At 36.5% G+C, this 21,952-nt stretch overlaps 2 protein-coding genes and 1 pseudogene across 3 annotated transcripts; 2 read left to right on the forward strand and 1 right to left on the reverse strand.

Moving 5' to 3' along the window:
* LOC109849785 (TBC1 domain family member 5 homolog B-like) lies at positions 1,747–6,475 on the forward strand. Its single transcript, XM_020419664.1, has 5 exons — positions 1,747–2,229; positions 2,865–2,968; positions 3,383–3,559; positions 4,227–6,034; positions 6,305–6,475. The coding sequence occupies exons 1-5, from the start codon at positions 2,054–2,056 to the stop codon at positions 6,431–6,433; spliced, it is 2,394 nt and encodes a 797-aa protein (XP_020275253.1). The 5' UTR covers positions 1,747–2,053; the 3' UTR covers positions 6,434–6,475.
* Positions 10,647–16,301, forward strand: LOC109849791 (E3 ubiquitin-protein ligase MARCH8). Of its 2 annotated transcripts, none has more exons than XM_020419681.1 (8): positions 10,647–10,831; positions 11,622–11,835; positions 11,939–12,024; positions 12,236–12,382; positions 13,386–13,488; positions 15,129–15,241; positions 15,721–15,846; positions 15,929–16,301. In XM_020419681.1, exons 2-7 carry the CDS (start codon positions 11,643–11,645, stop codon positions 15,811–15,813), a joined length of 735 nt encoding a protein of 244 aa, XP_020275270.1. In that variant the 5' UTR covers positions 10,647–10,831; positions 11,622–11,642; the 3' UTR covers positions 15,814–15,846; positions 15,929–16,301. The 2 variants fall into 2 exon arrangements, with proteins under 2 accessions (XP_020275270.1, XP_020275263.1); XM_020419674.1 differs by having other exon boundaries at positions 10,647–10,823.
* Positions 16,956–21,952, reverse strand: part of LOC109849807 — a 12,624-nt pseudogene continuing 7,627 nt past the window's right edge.

Here is a 21,952-nt window from a genome sequence, read left to right on the forward strand (position 1 = left end):
CGTATTAGATTGATCTCATAAACTAGAAAAGATTTTGTCTTATAATTTTGTTAACGCATTGATTCGATCAAGCACAACTCAATTTGACGAGATGGCTTGAAAGGGCCCCGTACTCATTTCAAGATACAACTATTTTCTTCAACATAACTACAAAAAAATTAATGTCTAGTCAACGAAGTTAGCTTTGGATTTTGATTAATTCAAAGGCTCAGTATGCTAATACCCTTTTCATTTATTTTATGGGGTTAATTGTCAAAGACCCCTATAGTATCACCTAATTGTAAATGAGCACCTTATAATTCTATTTGTTGCGAATAGACTTACTTTAGCTCTATTTGTTCTGAAGAGACCGTCCGAGTGATGTTTTCAGTCATAAAATCGTTAAAAATATTTTAGGAGGTGTATAGACCCCCTACTTTATGTTATTTAAAAAAAGCCAAAAAAGTTCGCTAAAAGGATATATTCGCACTTGGGTCAGTATTATATAAGGTCTGTTTGTAATAAATAGAACTTCATAGATTTTATTTGCAATTTGGTGATACCACGCAATTAATATTATTTTATATCACAATTCCAATAAATTTTTCTTTATCCTAAAAAAAATCCAGGTAAAAAGGGAGACTGGTAGGATGTGTACCAAACACGTGATGGACCAACCATAACGCCATAACCTATGTACAAAAACTTTTTTTGAAAAGAAAAAAACTCAAGCAAGATTCTCCAAGAAAAGGCTTTATTGCACTTAAATACCCTATAGTTTCCTCTATATTGCAACTTATATACCCTTACTTCTTTTTTGTTGTACTTATATACCCTAAAGTTTTTAAAATTTGTACTTTAATATCCTTAGCTATGCAAGTTTGAGAATTTTTCCCAAAATTTTTTTATGTGACACTCACATACCAATTTTAGAAAATTTAGATTTTAATATTTGTTAAATTTGCTGTTGAACCTATCAAAATCCTATTTTAGAGCAGAATCATGGTAGATATAAAATATGCTTATCGTTGTTTTAACATCATAGTTATCAAAAATTAAGGATTACAAACTGTTCAGTTATATCTGAGTGTCGCACTTAACATCTGAATAAACGAGAATATTAAAGTATAAATTTTAAAAACGTTAGGATATATAAATGCAAAAAAACAAATGAGTGTATGTAAGTGCTTAGTAGGTAAAACTATAGGGTATTTAAGTGCAATTAACCCTAGAAGGAAATACAAAAAAACATCTTAAGAAATCCTTGTTCCATATATAATTCACGTGCATGCGGTATTGTATCCAAATCCCCATGATTTTTTTTTCTTTCTTTCTTATATATATATAAACCGAAATATATTTCACCAAAAGTTAAACTATTCAATAAACAGAAAATCGAATTCAATGAAAACGACTTCATTTCCTGCATCAGATAGAATCCAATACTCAAACCCTTTTCTGCTATTGCCTGCTTAATCATTTAAAATAATAGACAATCAAGGTAATATACCTTGGGTAATACCCCTACCTCTTTCTTGCATTGTCTCATGTCGAGAGAGAGATGACCAAATTCAGTGCACATTTCATTAGAGAGGAGTGTAATTAGAAGCTCCTAATAATAATAATTATTATTAATACGTGATTTATTAAAAAAAAGTAAGAAAAGAGAGAGACAGCTAACCTTCCTTCGGATCCAATATAAAAGCTTTGAAGTCAAGAAACAAAACTCGTATTTCTTTCTTCCCATTTTACCCCTGCCATTAAATTTCTTCTCCTTTTCTTTCCTTTTCCTTCCTCTCTCCTCTCTCTTCAAATCTTCGAGAAGAGAGAAGAGAGAGAAGCATCTATATAATGTAACGAAAAGGCCCCAATTCTTTAATCTCGAAAAAAAAAATCATTTTTCTCCAAAATCCACAAATTTCTTGCGAACATACGCCCATAAAAGGTCTCCCCTTTCCCTTCGACTTCTCTACTCTTTCAACCGTAATCCTCAGATTTCCACCTTCATATTCCCAAATTACCCCTCATTCCATTATCAAGACTCGAGCTTTCATTGGAGAATTGAGCGAAGGCCATGTCCCCAGACCCAATTGAGCTTCCCTTGCCCGAGGAATTGCCTCAGGATTCGGGTGACTTGAGGTTTTCCAATCTGAGGGGGGTTCGTTGGCGGATTGACTTGAGGATTCTTCCATCTTCTCCTTCCTCTTCGATCGAGGAGCTTCGTCGTGTTGCTGCTGATTGCAGGAGGAGGTAAAATTTTTAATTTTTTTAAAGGAATTTGTCCTGCTTGGATTGTAAGTTGCAGCTGAGTTATATATCCATTTTGATTTTCTTTGTCCTGTTCTTTTTTGTTTTTAAAATTTCCTGCTTACTCTGATTAAATCCAAAGAGTTCTTTTCACCAAAGAGTATCCTTTTACTAGTTTCTCTCAGTTTCTGTGGTTGAAGCGTTTAAGTTGTTTCATCTTGTACTGACTTAGGATGAAATTAAGATTTTTTATGAGCCCTCATAGGATTACTGTACAATGAATGAAGAACTTATTTACGTGAAGTTTGAAGGGGTTTTCAACAAGTGATACATTTAGATTTCTAAGGAAAGAGAGCATGCACATCTTTGGAATTTAACTTTGATATACTGTTGATGTCTTTTTGTTGTTATTCCCTTTCCCATGCTTATTTTGGTATAAGACATTAAATTTTATCTTTTATTTGTTAACTTATATTATAAGTTTTGCCAAAGTTGCTGTGTTGCTTAAACCAATTTTTTTCTGAATGCAGAAATTGTGTTATTTGAGGAGTTGGGCTTAACCCATTTGTCTTTGTAATGCTTCAAATAAGTTTATATTTCAGATTTCTTGACTGAAAGGTTTGATTCTTATATAACAGATATGCGAGACTGAGACGTCTTCTTCTCATAGATCCTCATCTCCCTAAGGATGGAAGCAGATCGCCAGATCTTACCATGGACAACCCTTTATCACAAAATCCAGGTACTGTACTTATTCACTTATAGTTTCTGAACTTCAGTTTGGCTGGGGTTTTCGAGTTTGAGATGACATCCTTTAAAAAACCTGGTTTCTGGATTTTCAGCAGATCATGCATATGTGCTCTCATTGCGTCCCTTTTCTTTTTGGTTTTATGACTTCTTCTTCCACATTCACTTTTAGGCACCGTAAGTGGATCAATTGTATATTTGGAAACTACATGATCATGAATTGCAGTTGTCAGTTTGTAAATTGCAATGCTAAACATATACAGCGAGCTGCTATGGTCAACATATACAGCGAGCTGCTATGGTCTTGCATGCAATTAATCCCTTTTAAAACATTGTTACATGTAATTTATCATCCAGTTTTCTAGCTGTCATGTTGATCTTTTTCTATCATCTATGTAAATATTTGCAGATAGCACTTGGAGACGCTATTTCAAAAATGCCGAGTTAGAGAAGTTAGTTGACCAGGATTTATCGCGGTTGTACCCCGAACATGAGGACTACTTTCAGACACCTGCATGCCAGGCCATGTTAAGAAGAATATTGTTGGTGTGGTGTCTTCGGCACCAAGAGTATGGATATAGACAAGGTAAGCTGCCTATTGATCTGACATAGAAGTATCACATTTTTTGAAACAAGGATGTAGCAGATTGTATAGTTGATACTATTTAACAAAACAATGCATCAAATTTCATATATTTTGAGTGCCTTCTAGACAGAAGTTTCCAATTCTGAATCGATATCATGACTTTCATGCACAACATAACGGGGCTACATATAAATTGAAACTCTATTTAATGTTGGCTCAACTGAAAGTGCCTTGATTGGCTGTCAACCTGCCTTCCTAATGTAAACTAGTATCAAATAGCTGAGTAAGTTGACTATGGGCATGCTCATAACCCAGAGGTGATTGACTTGCACAGATGGGAGACAACCCACATTAAATTCCCCTGTTTTAGAGTCTGGACAGGTAGTTAAACTGAAATGCATCATCATGTTTATTATTTCATAATATGTAATGGACAAAATTTGCCTCATTCTATTAGTAGAGGAAAATTGATTGTCGATTTAAGATGTATAAGATATTTGGGTTGCTTATTTGACTTGGGAAAGCTCAATGGAGAAAATAATTTACAATGAACACACATAAGAATTGGGGTAAAATACTCTTTTTTAGTCACTGAATTTAAAAATTTTTTCCTCCCACCTTTACATCACCATCGAAGTTCACTTAAGTGTTTCTCATTTTGAAATAGGAATGCATGAACTATTGGCTCCTCTACTTTATGTCCTCCATGTTGATCTCCAGTACCTCTCTCAAGTCCGAGCACTCTATGAAGACTGCTTCAGTGATGAATTTGACGAGATGGGTTTTCCCGATGGCGACTTCACTTCCAACTACCGGTTCACAAAGTCTTCAAGCTGGGATTCTAGAACTGATGGTGATTTTCAAGAAAAAAACAACCACAAAGTCACCACCCTTGATGACCTTGATCCTGAGACGAAGGAATTGTTCTTGCTAAGTGATGCCTATGGAGCTGAAGGTGAGTTAGGTGTGATCCTCTCTGAACGGTTCCTAGAGCATGATGCTTACTGTATGTTTGATGGTTTGATGAGTGGGGCCCATGGAGTTGTTGCAATGGTCGACTTCTTCTCCCCATCCTCAGCCATTGGATCCAGCAATGCCTTACCTCCTGTAATTGAAGCTTCTTCATCTCTGTACCATCTGCTCTCTGCAGTGGACTCTTCTCTTCATGCCCATCTTATTGAGCTTGGTGTTGAGCCTCAGTATTTTGCACTCAGATGGCTTCGTGTTCTCTTTGGTCGGGAGTTCTCCCTTGATGACCTTTTGCTGATATGGGATGAACTTTTTTCTTCTTCTAATACTTCTTCCCTAGTGGATGATCTAGAGTACAACTTCAAAATCTTGTGCTCTCCTCGTGGAGCCTTGATTGCAGCGATGGCTGTATCGATGCTTCTTCATTTAAGATCTTCTTTGTTAGCCACAGAGAATGCCACCTCTTGCCTCCAGAGACTTCTCAACTTTCCACAGAATATAGATGTTAAGAAACTGATAGGAAAGGCAAAGTCTTGGCAGGCACTTGCTCTTGAGACCAACATCTTATCTCTATCACATAATAATTTGAAGCCAGAAGTTGGTAGGGTCCGCAGCTTTCCAACCAATGCAGGTTCATCTAGAACTCGAAACAAATCTGATAGTTATTGGGAAGAGAAGTGGAGAGTAATGCATAAAGAAATAACATCTCAGAATAATGGCGGTGATCTGGTTTCACATGGAAAGATAAAGAAATTGTTAGGCAATGGGTTTGGTTTAGCAAGGACAAAGTCAGATTCTTCAACAAGTAAAGAGGATTCTCAATCACCAACAGCTAAGTGTCGGGTTCTTGATGGTTTAACTGACATGAATCAGAAGACGGAATCTGATGGAGCTCCGGAACTTGCTAACGGAAATGAGTCTTCCTATCTGGAGGTTGATGGGGAGAAACTTTTAGCTGAGGAACCGAATGATCAATTCGTTACAGGGAGGATGTCCAACTCCACACTAGAGGAAACTTGCTTGAGTGAAGAGAACTCTTCTGTGTTCTCTACGGCTAATAACCCTCATAATATGGAAAATGATCATGATAATGATTCAGAAAAGAGTAGCATTAGTTCAAATTCTTCTGTTGCAGACAATGATGAAGATCCTAGTCATGTGGAAGATAATAGAGATTTGGAATCCATCTGCTCTACTAATACTACTGCTGCTGGCACACATGAAGTTGCACCCAACAACAACCGGGAAATGAAACAGAGAGTGGGGTTGAAGGATTGGAAACAATTATCTGGTAAGTTCCCATGGTTTTTAAAATTCAGGAGAGGCTCTGGTGAAGTGAACTCGGAGAAAGAGGCATTGAGTGTTGAAAGTGTTAGCGAAGGAGTTCCTGGCGATTCAAATTCAGACTGCAAGAGCTGTGGAGATAGTGGGAGGATGGGAGTTGGAGATAAGAAAGTGATAGGTACTTTGAAGAATCTCAGGCAATCCATGCTTGAAAATATTCAGGTATAGAACAATGTTGATTACTTTTATATGCTAATATATATTTCTTGTGTAAGTTGCATTACTTGTTCTACTTTTTAAGGTAAATTTCACAAACCCTCAAAACTCCAAAGAGTCAGATAACCTCCCGAAACTTACTTTTCCCAAAACTTTTATATGTTAATATTAATTGTTGGCATTAGCAGCTGATGTTTACTTTGCTAATCTAGAACCCAAATAAGAAAAATCCCTATAATTTAAACTAGCAAATTTATTTATTACTTTGGTGTGCAGGTGATTGAGTCAGTATTCCAGCAAGAACGGACGCAGGCTGGTAACGTTCTTGGGGGCAAAGGGCAAGCCACGGCAATGGCAGCCCTCAAGGAGCTCAGGAAAATTAGCAACATATTATCCGAGATGTGAGGTTAGCTGTGTAGTTAATTTTAGTACCCACATTGTAATCTACGTTTTGTAAGTATACTGTCATTTTAAAAAATAAATGATATGGGTGTGCTTTGCAATCTTTTACTAGCCAGTTTTCCATATGCTCGTTTACTTTAAAGTTCAATGTTATAATAAAATCATTTCTTTAACATGCTAACTAGTTTCTTGTAATCCTATCAAAGTTGTTAATAAGTCTTATATTTACAAGGACCTCAGCAGTTAGCTTACTGAATATTTTGTACAAGGACTTGGCCAAGAAGACCTCATGGATGATCCATTAGATTTATTATTATCTTGGGAATGTTGTGGATGTGCATAGACGGATAACATCCAGAGAAACTTGTGCAGAAATATACGCTTTCGTCGTTTTTTTGGAGTCAAGGACAAAAGGTTCCACAGTCCTAACTTCCATTATTTGAGAAGACAACCTATACTAATGTCCTTAAACAGAAGAGATAATCATAAACACAACCATGTTTACACTTGTATGAGCCTTTCGCTCCTAATCTTGTAACTTTGTTTTTGGTACAAACTTTTGAGAGAAACATGTTTCTACTCTATAATGCTGTGGAATCTTAATGATCATTGCTGAAGAGACAAAGTTCTGCTTATTATTGATGTCGCTGGATCTGGATCGGCAACAAGGCACAGGTTTGCTGATAACAGATAGCAAAGTTGCTGCTTCAACTGGCCAATTCCTGGCTTGATTTCTTGTTCTCCGTGGGCAACGAGAGTGATACAAAGTGGTTACTTTTGGTTTCTGAGCATACTCAGAGCTTGTTTGGCGACTGCCCTGATCAAAGTGGCTTATAAGCCACTAAGACATATTTGGCAAACAGCTTATTTTAGCTTATAAGCCACCAAAAGCTAAGTTGGAACCCAACTAGTTTTTGGTGGCTTGTAAGCCGTCTAGTTTAATTGATTAAAAGAACAGTATACCTCTTATCTTTCAATTCCAAGCCTTATTTCTCTATTTCAAACCCCCATAGAGCCATGTCCATTGTAGTCATTTTGAAACAAGAATGGATTATAAATCACTTATTTGCTAAATACTTTACAATTAAGAATGGATCATAATCCACTAAATTTATAAAACACTTTGGATTATAATCCACCAATCTTATAAGCCATTTGTAGATTACAAGTCAAGTGGATTATAATCCGTAGTTCCCAATTGTGCTCATCATCTGATACTAGTATTGTGGCATGCATGTGGGCCTCTGTTTTTAGGCTGCCAAACAAAAAAAAAAAAATTCAGAGATTATTATAATATAAATAGTTGATTACACCTCATGCATCAATAGTTCTACCTACGATGATAAGATTAATATGGATTTTCTGTAATATTTATTGGATATTTCGTCAATCGTCTGTAGAGAGGACTGAGGAGAAGGAAGTCAAGAACTTCTGATGAGGAAATTCCTACAAGTTCAATGATCGATGAATCACTAGTGTCCTCCATCTTGATCCATGTGCTTGTAAATATATGCAGATAGAGAATCATCTACTCTCAGTTTGCTTGAAATGTAGTGAAGAGACTGCTCATTCTGCAAAGCTTAAATGAAATGCATAAACTTTCTCGCTGTACTGGTTTTGTGATGTGTATATTAAGAGCAATGATATGCGTATGTATATTGTTTTTCTTGGCTCTCAACGGTTTTCCAATCCCTCAATACAACTGAATACAACGCAACATTCTCAAGATATCTTTCAGTATGAAAATACAACCGAATACAAGAGACAAACGTTTTAAAAATAAAGAAAGAGAAAAGCATATTTAAAAAAAGAATGACTCAATGCATATTTACTATTTACGATGAAACAAATATTTGCAACCAGACGAAGAAAATTCAGCTGGACGTTGTTGGAGTTATAACTTAAAAACTTGGGTTTGTAGAGGAAAAGAGGAAAAGTTTAGTCCCATATAGGAAATGGAATAGGAAGGAAGAGTCTTTATAAGCCTTCCCTTTCTCTCCTATGCCTAGAAGAAAACAAAAGGTTATGCTTCACACCACACACGCGCGCGCTGGCCGGGCCGGGCTCGGGCTCGGGTCGGGTGGCGCGCGCACACGACCTGCGGACACGAATGCAGCTCCGGATTAATGGGCCCTTAATATGCTAACATTTTTATTTTTACTAATTGGAACTGTTTAAAACGTGATTAACATTTTTAAAATGATTAACGGCCAGAATTAATTGGAGAGATTTATGAACTTTAAAACTGAATAAAAACGTAAATGAAACGGTAATATTCATGAGAATTAAAACAGAATCAAAACGGAAAAATGGTTTTTATGAGGATTTAATTCGGTATTGAAAAACGTTCATTCTCAACCTCTATATAAACAGCAAGCTGCGAGGGTAGAAAACACAGTGTGAAAAACACAAAATTCTCCTCTTCCTTCTCAGCTCTGTTCTTCTTCTTACACTTGCTTGCTATTACAACTTGCTGGTTCCCTGAAAGTCTAGGAGAGTTCGCAAAGCCTTCTTGAAGCTCGTGCCGACGAGAAGGAGGTCGCCTGACCGAGGGTCGTCGTATCTCCGAGATCTATTGCCGCGTAGCCCTGTACGAGAGGGGGCAATTAGTTTCTTGGGACAGTGCTTTGCACGCTTCGATCATCAGGCCGTATTTCTAACTCTGTTTCTTTTTCATTTGATATATTTCTTATATTTGTGTTATAATAGTGATTATCTGTTAATTATTAAATTGCTTAAACTGATTTTCGTTATTGTCTAAACAGCTTATATTCCCAACAGACGTAACTGCAGTTACAACTACCTCAGTTGTAGACTACCAAATGGCTTGTAATCTGCCCGCACGTACCAAAATTTTGCAGAAATATCCCCATATTATACTTTGGATAGTCATCAACTAGTTCAAGTTTTCTGCTTAGATCTTGTCATCACAACTCCTTTGCTTTTGTGCTAACACAAATGATTACAAGAAAACGTTATTTTCATATCACTTAAAAGAACTAGTCAAAAAAAAAAAAAAATCCTTTGGTGTTAAAAAGAGACACATTTGGTTTATTTTGTTACATCAAACAAAACACTTTAAAAGTATCCAATAAATACAAATGGCTTTCGTTAATTAAAATAAAAGTTCCAAGTGAATAAAGCAAATCAATAATAATATAATAAATGGCCGTAGACCACGAGAGGCTCCAGATACAAGTTGGAGGGCGGGGTCTTTGTTAAAATGGAAAATAAAAAAAAGGGCGTAATCGCACTTACATATCCTATAGATTCCCGTGCTTCGCCCTTATACACCCTCTCTAGTTTTTGTCGGCAGTAATATATCCTAAAGTTTTCACAACTTGCACTTATGCATCCTAACTTTTTTAGCAGCACTTATATACCCCAGGGCCGGCCCTGGGCCTGGGCAGGGGGGGCGACGGCCCAGTGCCCCAAACATAGGGGGCCTCCAATTTATATAGATATCTTTAGTAGTAATATGTAATGTCCAGCAGCCCGTTAGCATTTGTTTTTTGATTACTGGGCTTGGAGTACTTAATTAGGTGAGGGGCTGAGGGCCCATTTAATACTCCGTATATGAGTATATTATATGACCGTTTATATCATAATTGCTTTGCCTTTGCTGTAGGAGTAATTGCTGAGGGCCCATGTAATTGCCTCATTTTTTATTTTCGCCAAGGGCCACCAAAATCCCAGGGCCGGCGCTGACCCAAAGGTTTTAAAATTTGCACTTAAGTACTCTAAAATTTTCAAAACTGATTTTTACGTGCCCTAAAATTTTCAAAACTGATTTTTACGTGCCCTAAAATTTTCAAAACATGTGCTTAAATTCCTCTAGTTTGCATAATGGACGTATTGAAGTGCAGTTTTTAATAGGTTAGGGTAAGTAAGTGCTAGTTTTGAAAACTTTAGGGCATATAACTGCCGCCATAAAAAAGTAAGGGTATATAAGTGCAGCAAAAAAATGAAAGTATATAAGTGTGAGTTTAAAATTTTTTTAAGGTATATAAATGCTATAAAAAACAAGTGAGGGTATATAATAAGTGCAAACTGGGGAAAACTATGGAAATTAAAAAACATCGTTTTAAGCGGAGGCACCAAAAGCCCAGTGTGTCTACCTTTAACGTAATGGGCCATTTTAAGTGGGCTTTATGGTGGGCTTCTCTTTTAACTCGTTTTCGAGTTGAAAACCATTTAATTTGGGTCAAAACCCAGCTAGCATCTGGCTCTCTTCTCTCCCGATCCCGATCCCTGAATCTCTCTTGATCGCAATCTCTCATCGAAGCCCTCGAAATCAGTAAAATCAACAGGCTGATCTCGCGCCGCCGCAGAACTCGTCGTCGGTGCAGATGACTGCAACGGAGACGGCGACGTCGATCTTCTCCTACGAGAGGTGAATTTGTATGTGTAATTGTCAAATTTTAGCTCAATTCAAAGTTTTTACTAAATCTCTCATCATCCGCGTACAAAAATTTGCAGTGAAATATCGATCAATATAAGTTAATACAGTTTTACATATGATACATATGGTTGTTGATGCAGTGAGTAATTCCCTGTGTAAATGTAGATTTCATTATAATGCTATTTTCAACAGATTAATGTTGTATGTAATCAAAATTTTAGTTTTTTTTCCCGTCTGGGGCAATAAAGTGGATGATTTCACCAAGATGGCTCTCAAAGTTCAGAATCAAGTCGAGATTTTTTTTGGTCAACGATACATATCATCATAAGAGAACAAACTACTGGGTTATATTTGAACATCAAAGAGTGCCCTTTTATGTTACTTCGGAAATCGCATTATGAATCCAGTACAATTGTGTTTACTAACTACTAGTTCAGTTATGAGCTGAAGTATACAATTCTGTTGGATATCATAATGATAAGTACTAAATCATAAATCAGGTACCCTTAACACCTCAGTGCACAAACTCTGATGCTCCTGGAAACTTGACGGACACACCATACCGTATTGAGAGAAGTTAAGCAATGATTTGGCATTTTTATTGCTTATTGAGCAAATTGGTGGTGTTAGTCCTTTTCCTGTTTTTTTATTTACTCACTTCACTTTCTACGTTGATCCATATGGTGTTATGTTCGAATTTGTAGGACCTTTGAATTCCGTGGAAAATGACTGCCAATATTGACCCACCTTGTTATTTCTTGGATTAATTGGTTATTCTTCACATTGCAGTTAGTGTCCAATGGAAGACAAATGGAAGATGCCTCAGAAACAGATCCTATTCTTCCTCAGTCAAACATCACTTGCAGTTCCAATGAGCCTTTAACTTTATGTGAAATCAAACAAGTGGGTGTTGATGATGACTGTCAAAGCATTGATGATGACGAATGTTGCAATCTAGTGAATGCAGAGCAACCACAGTGTCGGATTTGCCTTGACAGTGAAGGTTATCTCTTGTCACTGTTGGTATATTATTTTCCATCTGAGAATTTGTTTATGGATAAGTTCTAGATAGACAGATATACTAAAAGACAACATCTTTCATGTAGGCGAGGATCTGATTGCGCCCTGCTATTGTAGGGGCACACAGAAATATGTACATAGGTCCTGCCTTGACAATTGGAGATCAACCAAGGTATAGTTTGATGACCTGATCTTAGAAAATTCATTATTTAAAAGTGGACCCTGATAGAACTGGATTTACGATCTTCCCCGGACACGATATTGTAGTGGAGTATACATGTACTATGTAGATACACATAATTTGTGTGTACATTATTATGCTTATGCTTTATTTTGCAATTGCAGAAATGAGCTTAACATCTAATTGTTTCTTCTTCTGTCAGGAAGGTTTTGCCTTTTCACATTGTACAGAGTGCAAAGCTGTGTTCCTATTGCGCGCAAATGTACCTCCAGATCGCTGGTGGTTGAGGCTGAAATTTCAGCTTCTTGTTGTCAGGGATCATGTGCTCATATTCTTTGTTGTTCAGCTGGTAAGAACATTCTTCTAAAATCTATTTTCTGCCTGAAGATAACACTTGATGAAACTCTCTCTTCCAATTCCAAGGAGATGCATGCTGCCTAAGTATCACATGATGTAATTTGGATTTGCCAGCATAGGAAAACATGTGAACACATGATATGTTCAAAAAGGTAGTGTGGATCATAGCCAGACTCTGTTAGACTTCCCATAACCTTTATTTAAGGTGTCTGAGGTTTGTTTTGAAAGGATGGCGAACTACCAGTTCCAATAAAACTGCCGAGTAGCCAATTAGTGAGTATTACATTGTTTTTATATGAACTAGATTTGCCTGATGATCGCTCACTGAGGCCAATGTGATGGATTCACTAGTTGCAAGTAAACCATATATGCCAGCAAGCTCCTATTATTTGACATCGCATGGCACTTCAATTAGTGTTTTATTCTGTTTTCGCCATCTACAACTAGTGTTTGCAGTTCACCTCCATTGTTAACTTTAATAAGGGTCTTTCAAACTAAAAACTTACAAAATATTACGACGACTGAACAATTAGTTAAAGGTGGAAAAGCGGATATTTTTATCTTAGAATTTTATTTTATTTTCTCAGATAAGGGATGAAATACATGTTTTGTTACGAGGGAAGAGTATCTTTTTTTTAATGTATATCAGACAGTAAGTTAGTGCAAGGCAAATGGTTAATAGTGTAATCTTAGAATTATGTTTATTTTGCTGGCACATATTTTGCTTCTGTGCACTTTGGGACTCAAGTTAGCATGTTGCTTCATGATATTTACACCCCCACCGCACCAAAAAAATAAAGCTAAAAAATGCCACAAACTTCTGTATATGCACTTCCTTTTCTATATATTTGCTCTTTCCCCGATATTTTGCATGTATTGATTACAGATACCTGTATATCTTATTCGTTTGTTTGGTGTGGCTTTATAACTATTTACAGAGCCATATGTAATGAGCTTTATGTTTGCATCTGTTCCATGTTGAATGCCTTCAACAGGTTGTGGCTTTCCTGGGAATACTTATCTACAAATACTATGGTGAGGAGCTGCGGGAAATGTTTGGTTATGAACAGCACCCGTATGGTTTTTATTCAATGGCCAGTACGTTCTCTGTTAACTCGTCTTCTATATATACATTCAACCTTAGCAAATTGACTGATGATTAATTTCCTATATAATATAATATTTACGCTCTACACACTGTGTTTCTTAGGATAATTTTGCCAAGTCTTATGGATTTTTCCATTCAAAATACAAATGACTTAGAGGATGTCAATTAAAATATTGATCAATGGTCATTCACTTTGTCAATGTTGTCCTTTAATTACATATAGTAGGTACTTTGGAGACTCCATCATCATTAAGCCCTTTTCTCGGTAGACTTTTGTCAATTTTGGCTTAGTTTAGCATCCCCTAGAGGCTGCAAGTCTAAACTTAAGGAGGTTGGCTAAGTGAAGGATATTATGGTTATTCACTCATCAAGTTGCTAGGCTAATTAAGAAATGCTCGAGGCAGCACCAGTATTTATTTTAACTGTCTGAAATAACCAAATCTTTTTAGGAAAAGGATAAGCATAACCTTCTAGCTCGACTTGGCTGTAGCGATGATGATGACACAATGTTGATTCGTAGCTAACGAAGGGAAATTGCTTGTTCCTAGCTTTATATTCTATCTTTTCAGGAGAAAGAAAATGATCTTCAGCATTATGCTCCTAGTGACTGGAAGGACACTTCGTTCTTAAAAAACCCTTTAATTCTAATGATCACAGATATCAAATTAACTAGCAATGGTGCACGTTATTTTACTCTTTATCCAAGATTCTATGGTAGATAACTGATTTTCTTGGGTTTACTCAACTGATGGGCAATAAATATCTGACATTTTGTAAAGTAGCTCATGGTTTCCTTACATATAATGTTGAGGCAGTTTATTAAAGACTGTGCCTGATTCCAGCCTGAAACTTCAGTGGCCAGGAAAATTTCTATACCAAATGAAAGAAGATAGTAGAACTGAGATACTTCCTGCATTGCCAGAGGGAAAAAGCTTTCCATGGCATTGCTTTCTCATAGTCATATCCTAGACCTCATTAAATAATGATGGTGGGATCATGTTGTATTGGTTGTGAATGAGATTATGATGGTGTAGATTTCATTTTTATTTATCCTCAAGTTAGCTATGGTTGATTCATGTGAAAACAGTAAAATATGCCAAAAATGTGTAAATACTGCCTCACTGTAGGAGCATAGCATGACCCGACCTTGCTTGTTCTTGACTTTTATTTCTTGGAAAAAAAAGATATCACATCTGTTAGGTTTACTTGACAAGTCGTCATTGATCTCTTTTGAGCTGGTTTGTAAATTTGATTGAAACAACAGTGCCACACGTTTTTGTGATTAATTCAGCTCATAGTTCACAAATTTATCTAATTTCAAATTTATCTAATTAATGTAACTTATCCTATGTGAATATATTAAAAATTAAGAAGGTACCAAACAGAACATCTTCATGTTTTTAGATGTGCGAGAGCAATCAATTTTGATTTTGGTTGTCTCATGTTATTTTATTAGCATTCATGGTTGTGAATAAGTTGTTGGTATTTGTTAATCTGAATGAGTTTAATTTAGTCTCTGAATAGGTTTTTCAAGTTGTCGTAGAAAAAAATGGGACAGTTATTTAAGGTTTACATAAGTCCTTCACCCTCTTATTGTTTAATTTGTTATACTAATTGTTTAACTGTTCAGTCTTGGCTATTATTCTGGTGGGCTTGCTCTATGGATTCTTCATAGCAATAATCTGTGGACAGAAGATCAACGAACGCCATTACCATGTTCTGGCAAAACAAGAACTGACAAAGGTTCGTTGCATGTTAAATGAAACTTAATGCATCTATCTTGAAGCTGCTTTCTTACGTCCTGGAGATGAACTAGTGGATTCCGAGAGTTGCTTATAGTTATGTTAAACCTTTGGAATTTCACCATCCATGTCTTACTTTAGGTAAATAAAGGAAATTCCTTATTTATTTACTATTAACAAGCAAGGACGAAAAAACTGAAGCTAGTGCATGAAATGAAGTCAATTTCATCTATGTTGGCCACTGTTTTATCATGACTAAGACATTTGGTAAGAACTTAAACAAAAAATCCAAATCAAATCATGAATGTAGGTCTGAAGAAAGCTGAACTCGCTTAGGTCGAATCTGGAACTCTTTAGTCTTTAAGCGATGTTTATTATATTGCACATAACAAATTCTTGTCAGTAGCTAATTATAGAATGCAAGCTTTTCAGTTAATGATCATTTTAAGTATAAACCGCATCTGACACTTATGATGCCAGGAATATGTAGTGGAAAGCCGAGATGAGGACAAGAATTTGCCTGAGCTTGACCCTAGTCATGTGACAGAGTTGAGAACTTTGGGGCTTTATTAAGCTGGAAAATCCATCTTAATGCGTGTATTCTGGGTGAGGATATTCTTCCCATTTTCGCTCATCTCTTCTCGATATGTTAAAGCTCCTAAACGTTTGGCCTTTGTTATATTCATAGTGTGGCAAGCACAATGCTCCTCAGTTGTCTTCTCCTGTCAAGTTCAACCACGGCGCCAACGTGAAGGTCGAAGTTGCAGTTTTTTCCTTAAACAAGCAAAGTGATGCTATTTATCTCCATTCTTGACGTTACAGAAAGTTCAATGTTCTTGCGCCCAGATTATTTTCCTCCTCAGCGTGTGATGATGCATCCTGTGTATCAGCACCAATAACGAAAGGGCGCAACTAATAGGGTGTAGAAGAGCTGGTTTGTGTGCACTCTTGCTTGTTCTACAGAATTTGGCATGCAAAAGTCATGGGATTTTCATTGGTCTGTAAAACTCACTATTGTGCTTAATTTATAGTCATAAATAATGGAATTTTTGTTGCCTACATTGTGAAACTGATTTGTGCTGGCTAAAGAATGGGATCTATGCTATTATCCAAACTGATGTGGATTTGAATCAGACACAGGTAACTCTCTTAAACATGAATAATTGTTGGCAAAATTTAGTCTTCATATTAGATAAAGAAGAATTCAAACTAAAGAAGAATTCAAACTTGTATCAGATACAGATAACTCTCTTAAACATGAATAATTGTTGGCAAAATTCGAAAGAAATCCAACCTGCAATTCTTGCTGTTATAAGCAAGACAATTATACAAAAGAATAGGCATTGTGATTATGCAAACTTGAACCAGATACAGCCAACTCTCTTCAAAATGAAACAGAACGCTCTCGGCATAGTAATATGGTTGTACAGTTCTTTCAGTGCTCATTAGAGTATTTCGGAGAGCTTATAATTTTCCTATTTCATATGAAAAAGTATGCATATTTGCATCTTTCTGTCATAAAATGCAGATTCAAGATTAATAGTATCTGCTTGCATTCGCTACAACCCCCAAATGGCCAGGCGGTTGGAAAACTACGCCTGGGTTGCAAAATTACATTCCTACATCCCCAAATCATTTATCACCTAGAAATCAGAAGATCACATTAGTAAAATAAGTACATAGAATTTTGCAGTATCTGAGTGTACAACAGAATATGCATCACCACAACAGACTTTATGAAATCTTTTGACCACAAGAATACCAGGCAAGATCAAGTAGCCAACAGGACTGCTGCTATAGTTTCTCATGATCAATAAAATTATGCTCCCTACATTTGGCTTTGTCATGTTTCATTCTCTGCATTTGTTAAAAGATTACAACTGTACATACAGAGCTTTTTCCTGTTAATATAACAAGGCCCTTGAGAAACAACATATTGGAACACAACAGTAGTGATAGTGATTTCGATAAAGCAAAGCAGTATGGAAACTGACTCCTCAACCTCAACTCTGCCCGCTCCCTCTTTCTCAGGATGAAACTCTTTCACTCATCATCATCAGATTGTGTTGCAGCCTTCTTTGACTCTTTCTTCGCCCGAATTCCTGCATTTAAACAGATAATGTGCTGAACTTGAATCCAAATAAATAAATAAATAAATACAAATACTCTCATGCAGTCAATCAGAGTTGATGAAGTTGATGATGTTAATGAATGAAGACAAGTTACCAAAGTGAAAACCATCGAACCCATTTATTTCTAGCATCGCGACGCAGGCAACAAGGTAAACGAATCATTTAACATAGTAAAAGGTTGTGCAGTTATTGACCTACAAAATAGAACAGTGCACAAGAAGCCTACCCTTTGCCAACTCTTACCATAGATATTTGAGAAGCTTCAAGGGAGTTGAACCCAACATGGCACAGTAGAAAAAGAGATTGTGATTGTTTACCAATACATGCCTCGGTTCTCCAGCTTGACACTTTCAACCGTGCAAAGTTGAGAAAAGGATTTACATAGACAGATTAATACAAAAGAATGACATATGATATAGTTAAGCATCTAAATATGGTTCATAGCATCCTCCTCTATTCTTTTTATAGATAGGTACATGCTCCAGCAGGTAGTAACTTTTACCTATTAGCTTTGTTTCCTACATCAAATCCAGGATTACATGCCCACACAGCAATCAATTTGGGTGTGTTTGTTCCTAGCAAATAGGCTCGTCAGCATACAGTAATTTGCTTAAACAATGTGTGATAATGTCATGTGTCCGGGTATAGCACATGGTGTTTTAGATGCAATATGCTGCATGATGTTAAATGCATAATTTCTCAACTATGATGACACCCAAAGCTGAGAAGGAGCCATTAAAGCCTTTCACTCTCGCCTCTACTTCAAACCAAACCACCACCACCGCCCCCGCCCCCCCTAAAAAAAAAAAAAAAATATATATATATATATATATATATATATATATATATATATAATAGTACTATATATACTATGAGAAAAAGGGGGGGGGGGGGGGGGTAAGCTTGGTACGAACACGCAATTTTGTGGCTTGTAGTGATGTGTCAGCATCCTCATCCACATCACAATACGCTATGTGAATGTTGTCTCATATTTGAATGAGTGAGATTAATGGGTATCATATGTCCATATCGAGAGGATTCCCCTCATATACAATTGATTGGGCACAATCTCCCAGTGAAAAAGTAGGAGAGAGAATGCCTTATTAAATACACTTGGTGACGATTGTGCGCACATCATTGTATATAGAGAATCCCTCATATGACGATATGGATACCCCATTAATGCTCTCTCTCTGTCTCTCTCTGCTCTCTCTATATTATAATATTATATATATATATATATATATCATATTCAAGCCAAACCAGACTCAATTCCCACCATCAACGCATTTGTTAGTTCTCTTGTTTTGATGATGATTTACAAACATCATTATTGGTGCTAATTGCTTGATTGAGTGATATTGTGTAGATTGTATTTTGCCAAACAAGATAGTGCTAACAATTGGAGGATTGGACGGAATATGAGCTACAATGATGATATCCAATGAGGTGGAGGCGAGTTGATGAAGAAAAGCTTTCAAGAACAACATATACAAAAGAAACTTCATCAACATTTGAGCAAATATCAAGACCAAAAGATTTGTATTCATATGTATGAGATATTTGCATTTTTATTTCTCTCTAGAGCTTAATGTAGACAAGTTATTACGTAGATAACATTTAAAGCGATTGGGGTTCACACATACACACTTATAAAAATAAGTACTTAACCATTTTTGAAAAATGAGTAGTTTTTACAATTGGAAAATGATTTTTTGAAAATTCCTTTTCTAACATGTTCATATTTATGTTTATAAGAATTTCCCAAAGTTTCATATTTTTGGATTTTATTTGTTATTTTTAAAGGCACTTCAAAACTCATTTTCATAACTGAACAGTGTCTGTGCACGTTTATCAGTCGACTAATGCTTATTATCAGTCGATCGATGAAACGCACTGGAAAGAACAGAAGTTTCTGCTCAGTCGACTGATGAACCATCAGTCGACTGACGTAGGTTATCAGTCGACTGATGAGTTCATCAGTCGACCGATAGCAGATGAGCGGCTTGTAACGGTCAGCTCATCAGTCAACTGATGAACAGTATCAATCGACTGATAGCACTGTTAACGGCTAGTTTTTGTTTGAGCTAAAAATCCGGGATTTGATGATTTGTTTGGGATTTGGGCTATTGTTTGGGGCTTCTATATATACCATTTGACCCTCTTCTCTCAGTAATATAGTAAGCAAAGAAAAATCCCTAAGTTTTGTTTCCAAAGTGTTCTTGAGCTCAAACTTCAAATCTTCACTCTCAATTGTTTCTAAGTTTTCGGTTTCTCAATTCCACATCTCATAAACCCCTAAGCTTGATTTGTTTATCTCTTGATTCTTATCATAGGATTGTTGTGAAAGATTTTCTTTTATTTTATCTTGTGATTGTGTGATGAGATTGATCTCAATGAGATCGTTGTGAGAGTTGTAAGATCTCGTGGGGAGATCGTTGTGAAGAAGTTTCGGCTTTCAAACCTGGTGTGATAATGAAGTTACCATCGAGAGAGGTGGTCAGGGACGTAGGTCGGAGGACCAAACCTCGTGAACATATCGCTGTGTCATTTTGGATAATTATTCTCTAACTTTCCTCCTTATTTATTGCCATAGCATTTAATTTGTGTCTTGTGTTGTATTGAATTTTATTTATTGCACATTTATTGTTTTATTACCCTATTCACCCCCTCTAGGGTAATTTCAGCATTAAGAAGTGAATTTAAGCAAAATAATATCATTATATGAGTAGGTTTCGGCCCATAAAACATGCATCAACCTACAAGGGCATGTTAGAGAGTATAAAATTGAAACCCTCAACCTCATTACAGCATTAGACATGGTTTTGAAGGTGAGGAGAGTGGAGGGACAAAAATTAGATTTGCCTTTAGTAGGGTTTTGTTAGGGGGGTAGAGTAGGGGAGAGGAAGAGAGAGGAGTGGAGGAAGGGGACACCACAAAATGTACTAAAAAGTTAGGGAGATACGAATCCCTCCAAATTGAGAGGATCCAAGAGGAGAGAAAATGAACTACAAAAACATGCATCTCTGCCCCCTCCCCTCTAACCAAACATAAAGGCCCAAATTCTACTTCATGGCATCTCCCCTCACTTCACCTTCCTTCTTCAAACCCCCTACCAAACTAAGCCTTAAGAGTTTCGGTGCAGAAGAAGGGACCTCTAACACGGGCAAAATGTTTTGACATCTATAGGAAAGTAAGTCTTAAACATCACAAAGAATCTACCGAGTAAATGCACAAGTATTTTATATTAAAAAAATATTATACAAAAATACTTCATAAATACTTACCTAGAAGTATTTAAAATGCAAAATTCACAGCACCAAGGGCCACCCTTTTCTTCTAGAACCAGCACTCATGGCCAACATTAGTCCATTACTAATATCATCGTCCTTCCTATCAACAACTCCACCACCACCATATCCAATGTTGTTCCCTCCACCACCACCATCTCTACCTACTATTAACACCTTACCTAGACCTTTGGAAAAACCCATATTAATGTGCAACCTTGGCCGTCACCTCATATTGCCTCCTCAGAAGACAGTGTCACTCTAGCCCTAAAAATTTAGAACAAACCCCTAATCAGTAGCCCTCCTTGACCACATAATCTTTTTCCTCATACATGGGACATCGCTTCCTCCCTTGTCTATACTACTACCCTTCATTATCACCTTATAACCTTAAGCACCACCTTCTCCACCATTTGTTGGGCAATGGATATTTTTTTAACATGTTTAGTCAAGAAAAACCTTACCCAAAAATTAATTGAGCCATATGAACATAAAACTAATTGATTATTATGTGAAAAAGATGAAGGTTAAAGAGAGTCCTGTGATATGCATGCCTATTTGGGGGAAACCTTTCTACTTAAAGAAGACAAAATTGAAAGAAAAAATCATAGCACAAAAGAATTATCCAAAAACCATCCAATGTACATAGCTAGCATGTCGGATTTATCCATAAATGCAACAACCACTATCATAAACACATGAGCCCTCGTCTCAACATATATAGCAATATCGTCTTTAATGACTACTACAATAAGAAAAAATTTAGTGTCGGTTTTTTATGCGAGCTATTAGTAGTGGCGGTTGAATTGCTCTTCCTTTTAATTATTTCCATGATGCTCTTCACTCTATCATACAATTTCTAAATACATTGATATTTTCGTATATGTGACACATGATCTTTAATTGCCAAGGCACCTAGCATATACCTTTCCTATATCAATAAAATCATTTGCTTCATCTCCTCCTTTTGAAATCCATCAGGAGTTCGATCTGCTCTAACTTCAAATCAATTCAATTTTGAAAACCCATCTGATCTTTTATTTTCCCAATCTTCAATCAATTGCTTTCTTCTAACATCCAATATAAATCACACGTCAGATCGAACAATGACTTATACACCTTTTCATCTTTCATCTTTCATCTTCATGATTTGTACATTTCATGTCTCATCTACTGGAGATAAGATCCTTCTCCACCAAGATCGAGCCCGCAAGATTGTAAGCTCCAATGCCCCAAGATCCATAGCGAAAACAATTGTGAAATCACATAGGTGCAACACACAATTTAGTG

This window comes from Asparagus officinalis, chromosome 1 (assembly GCF_001876935.1).
Source record: "Asparagus officinalis chromosome 1, Aspof.V1, whole genome shotgun sequence".
Classification (NCBI taxonomy): Eukaryota; Viridiplantae; Streptophyta; class Magnoliopsida; order Asparagales; family Asparagaceae; genus Asparagus; species Asparagus officinalis.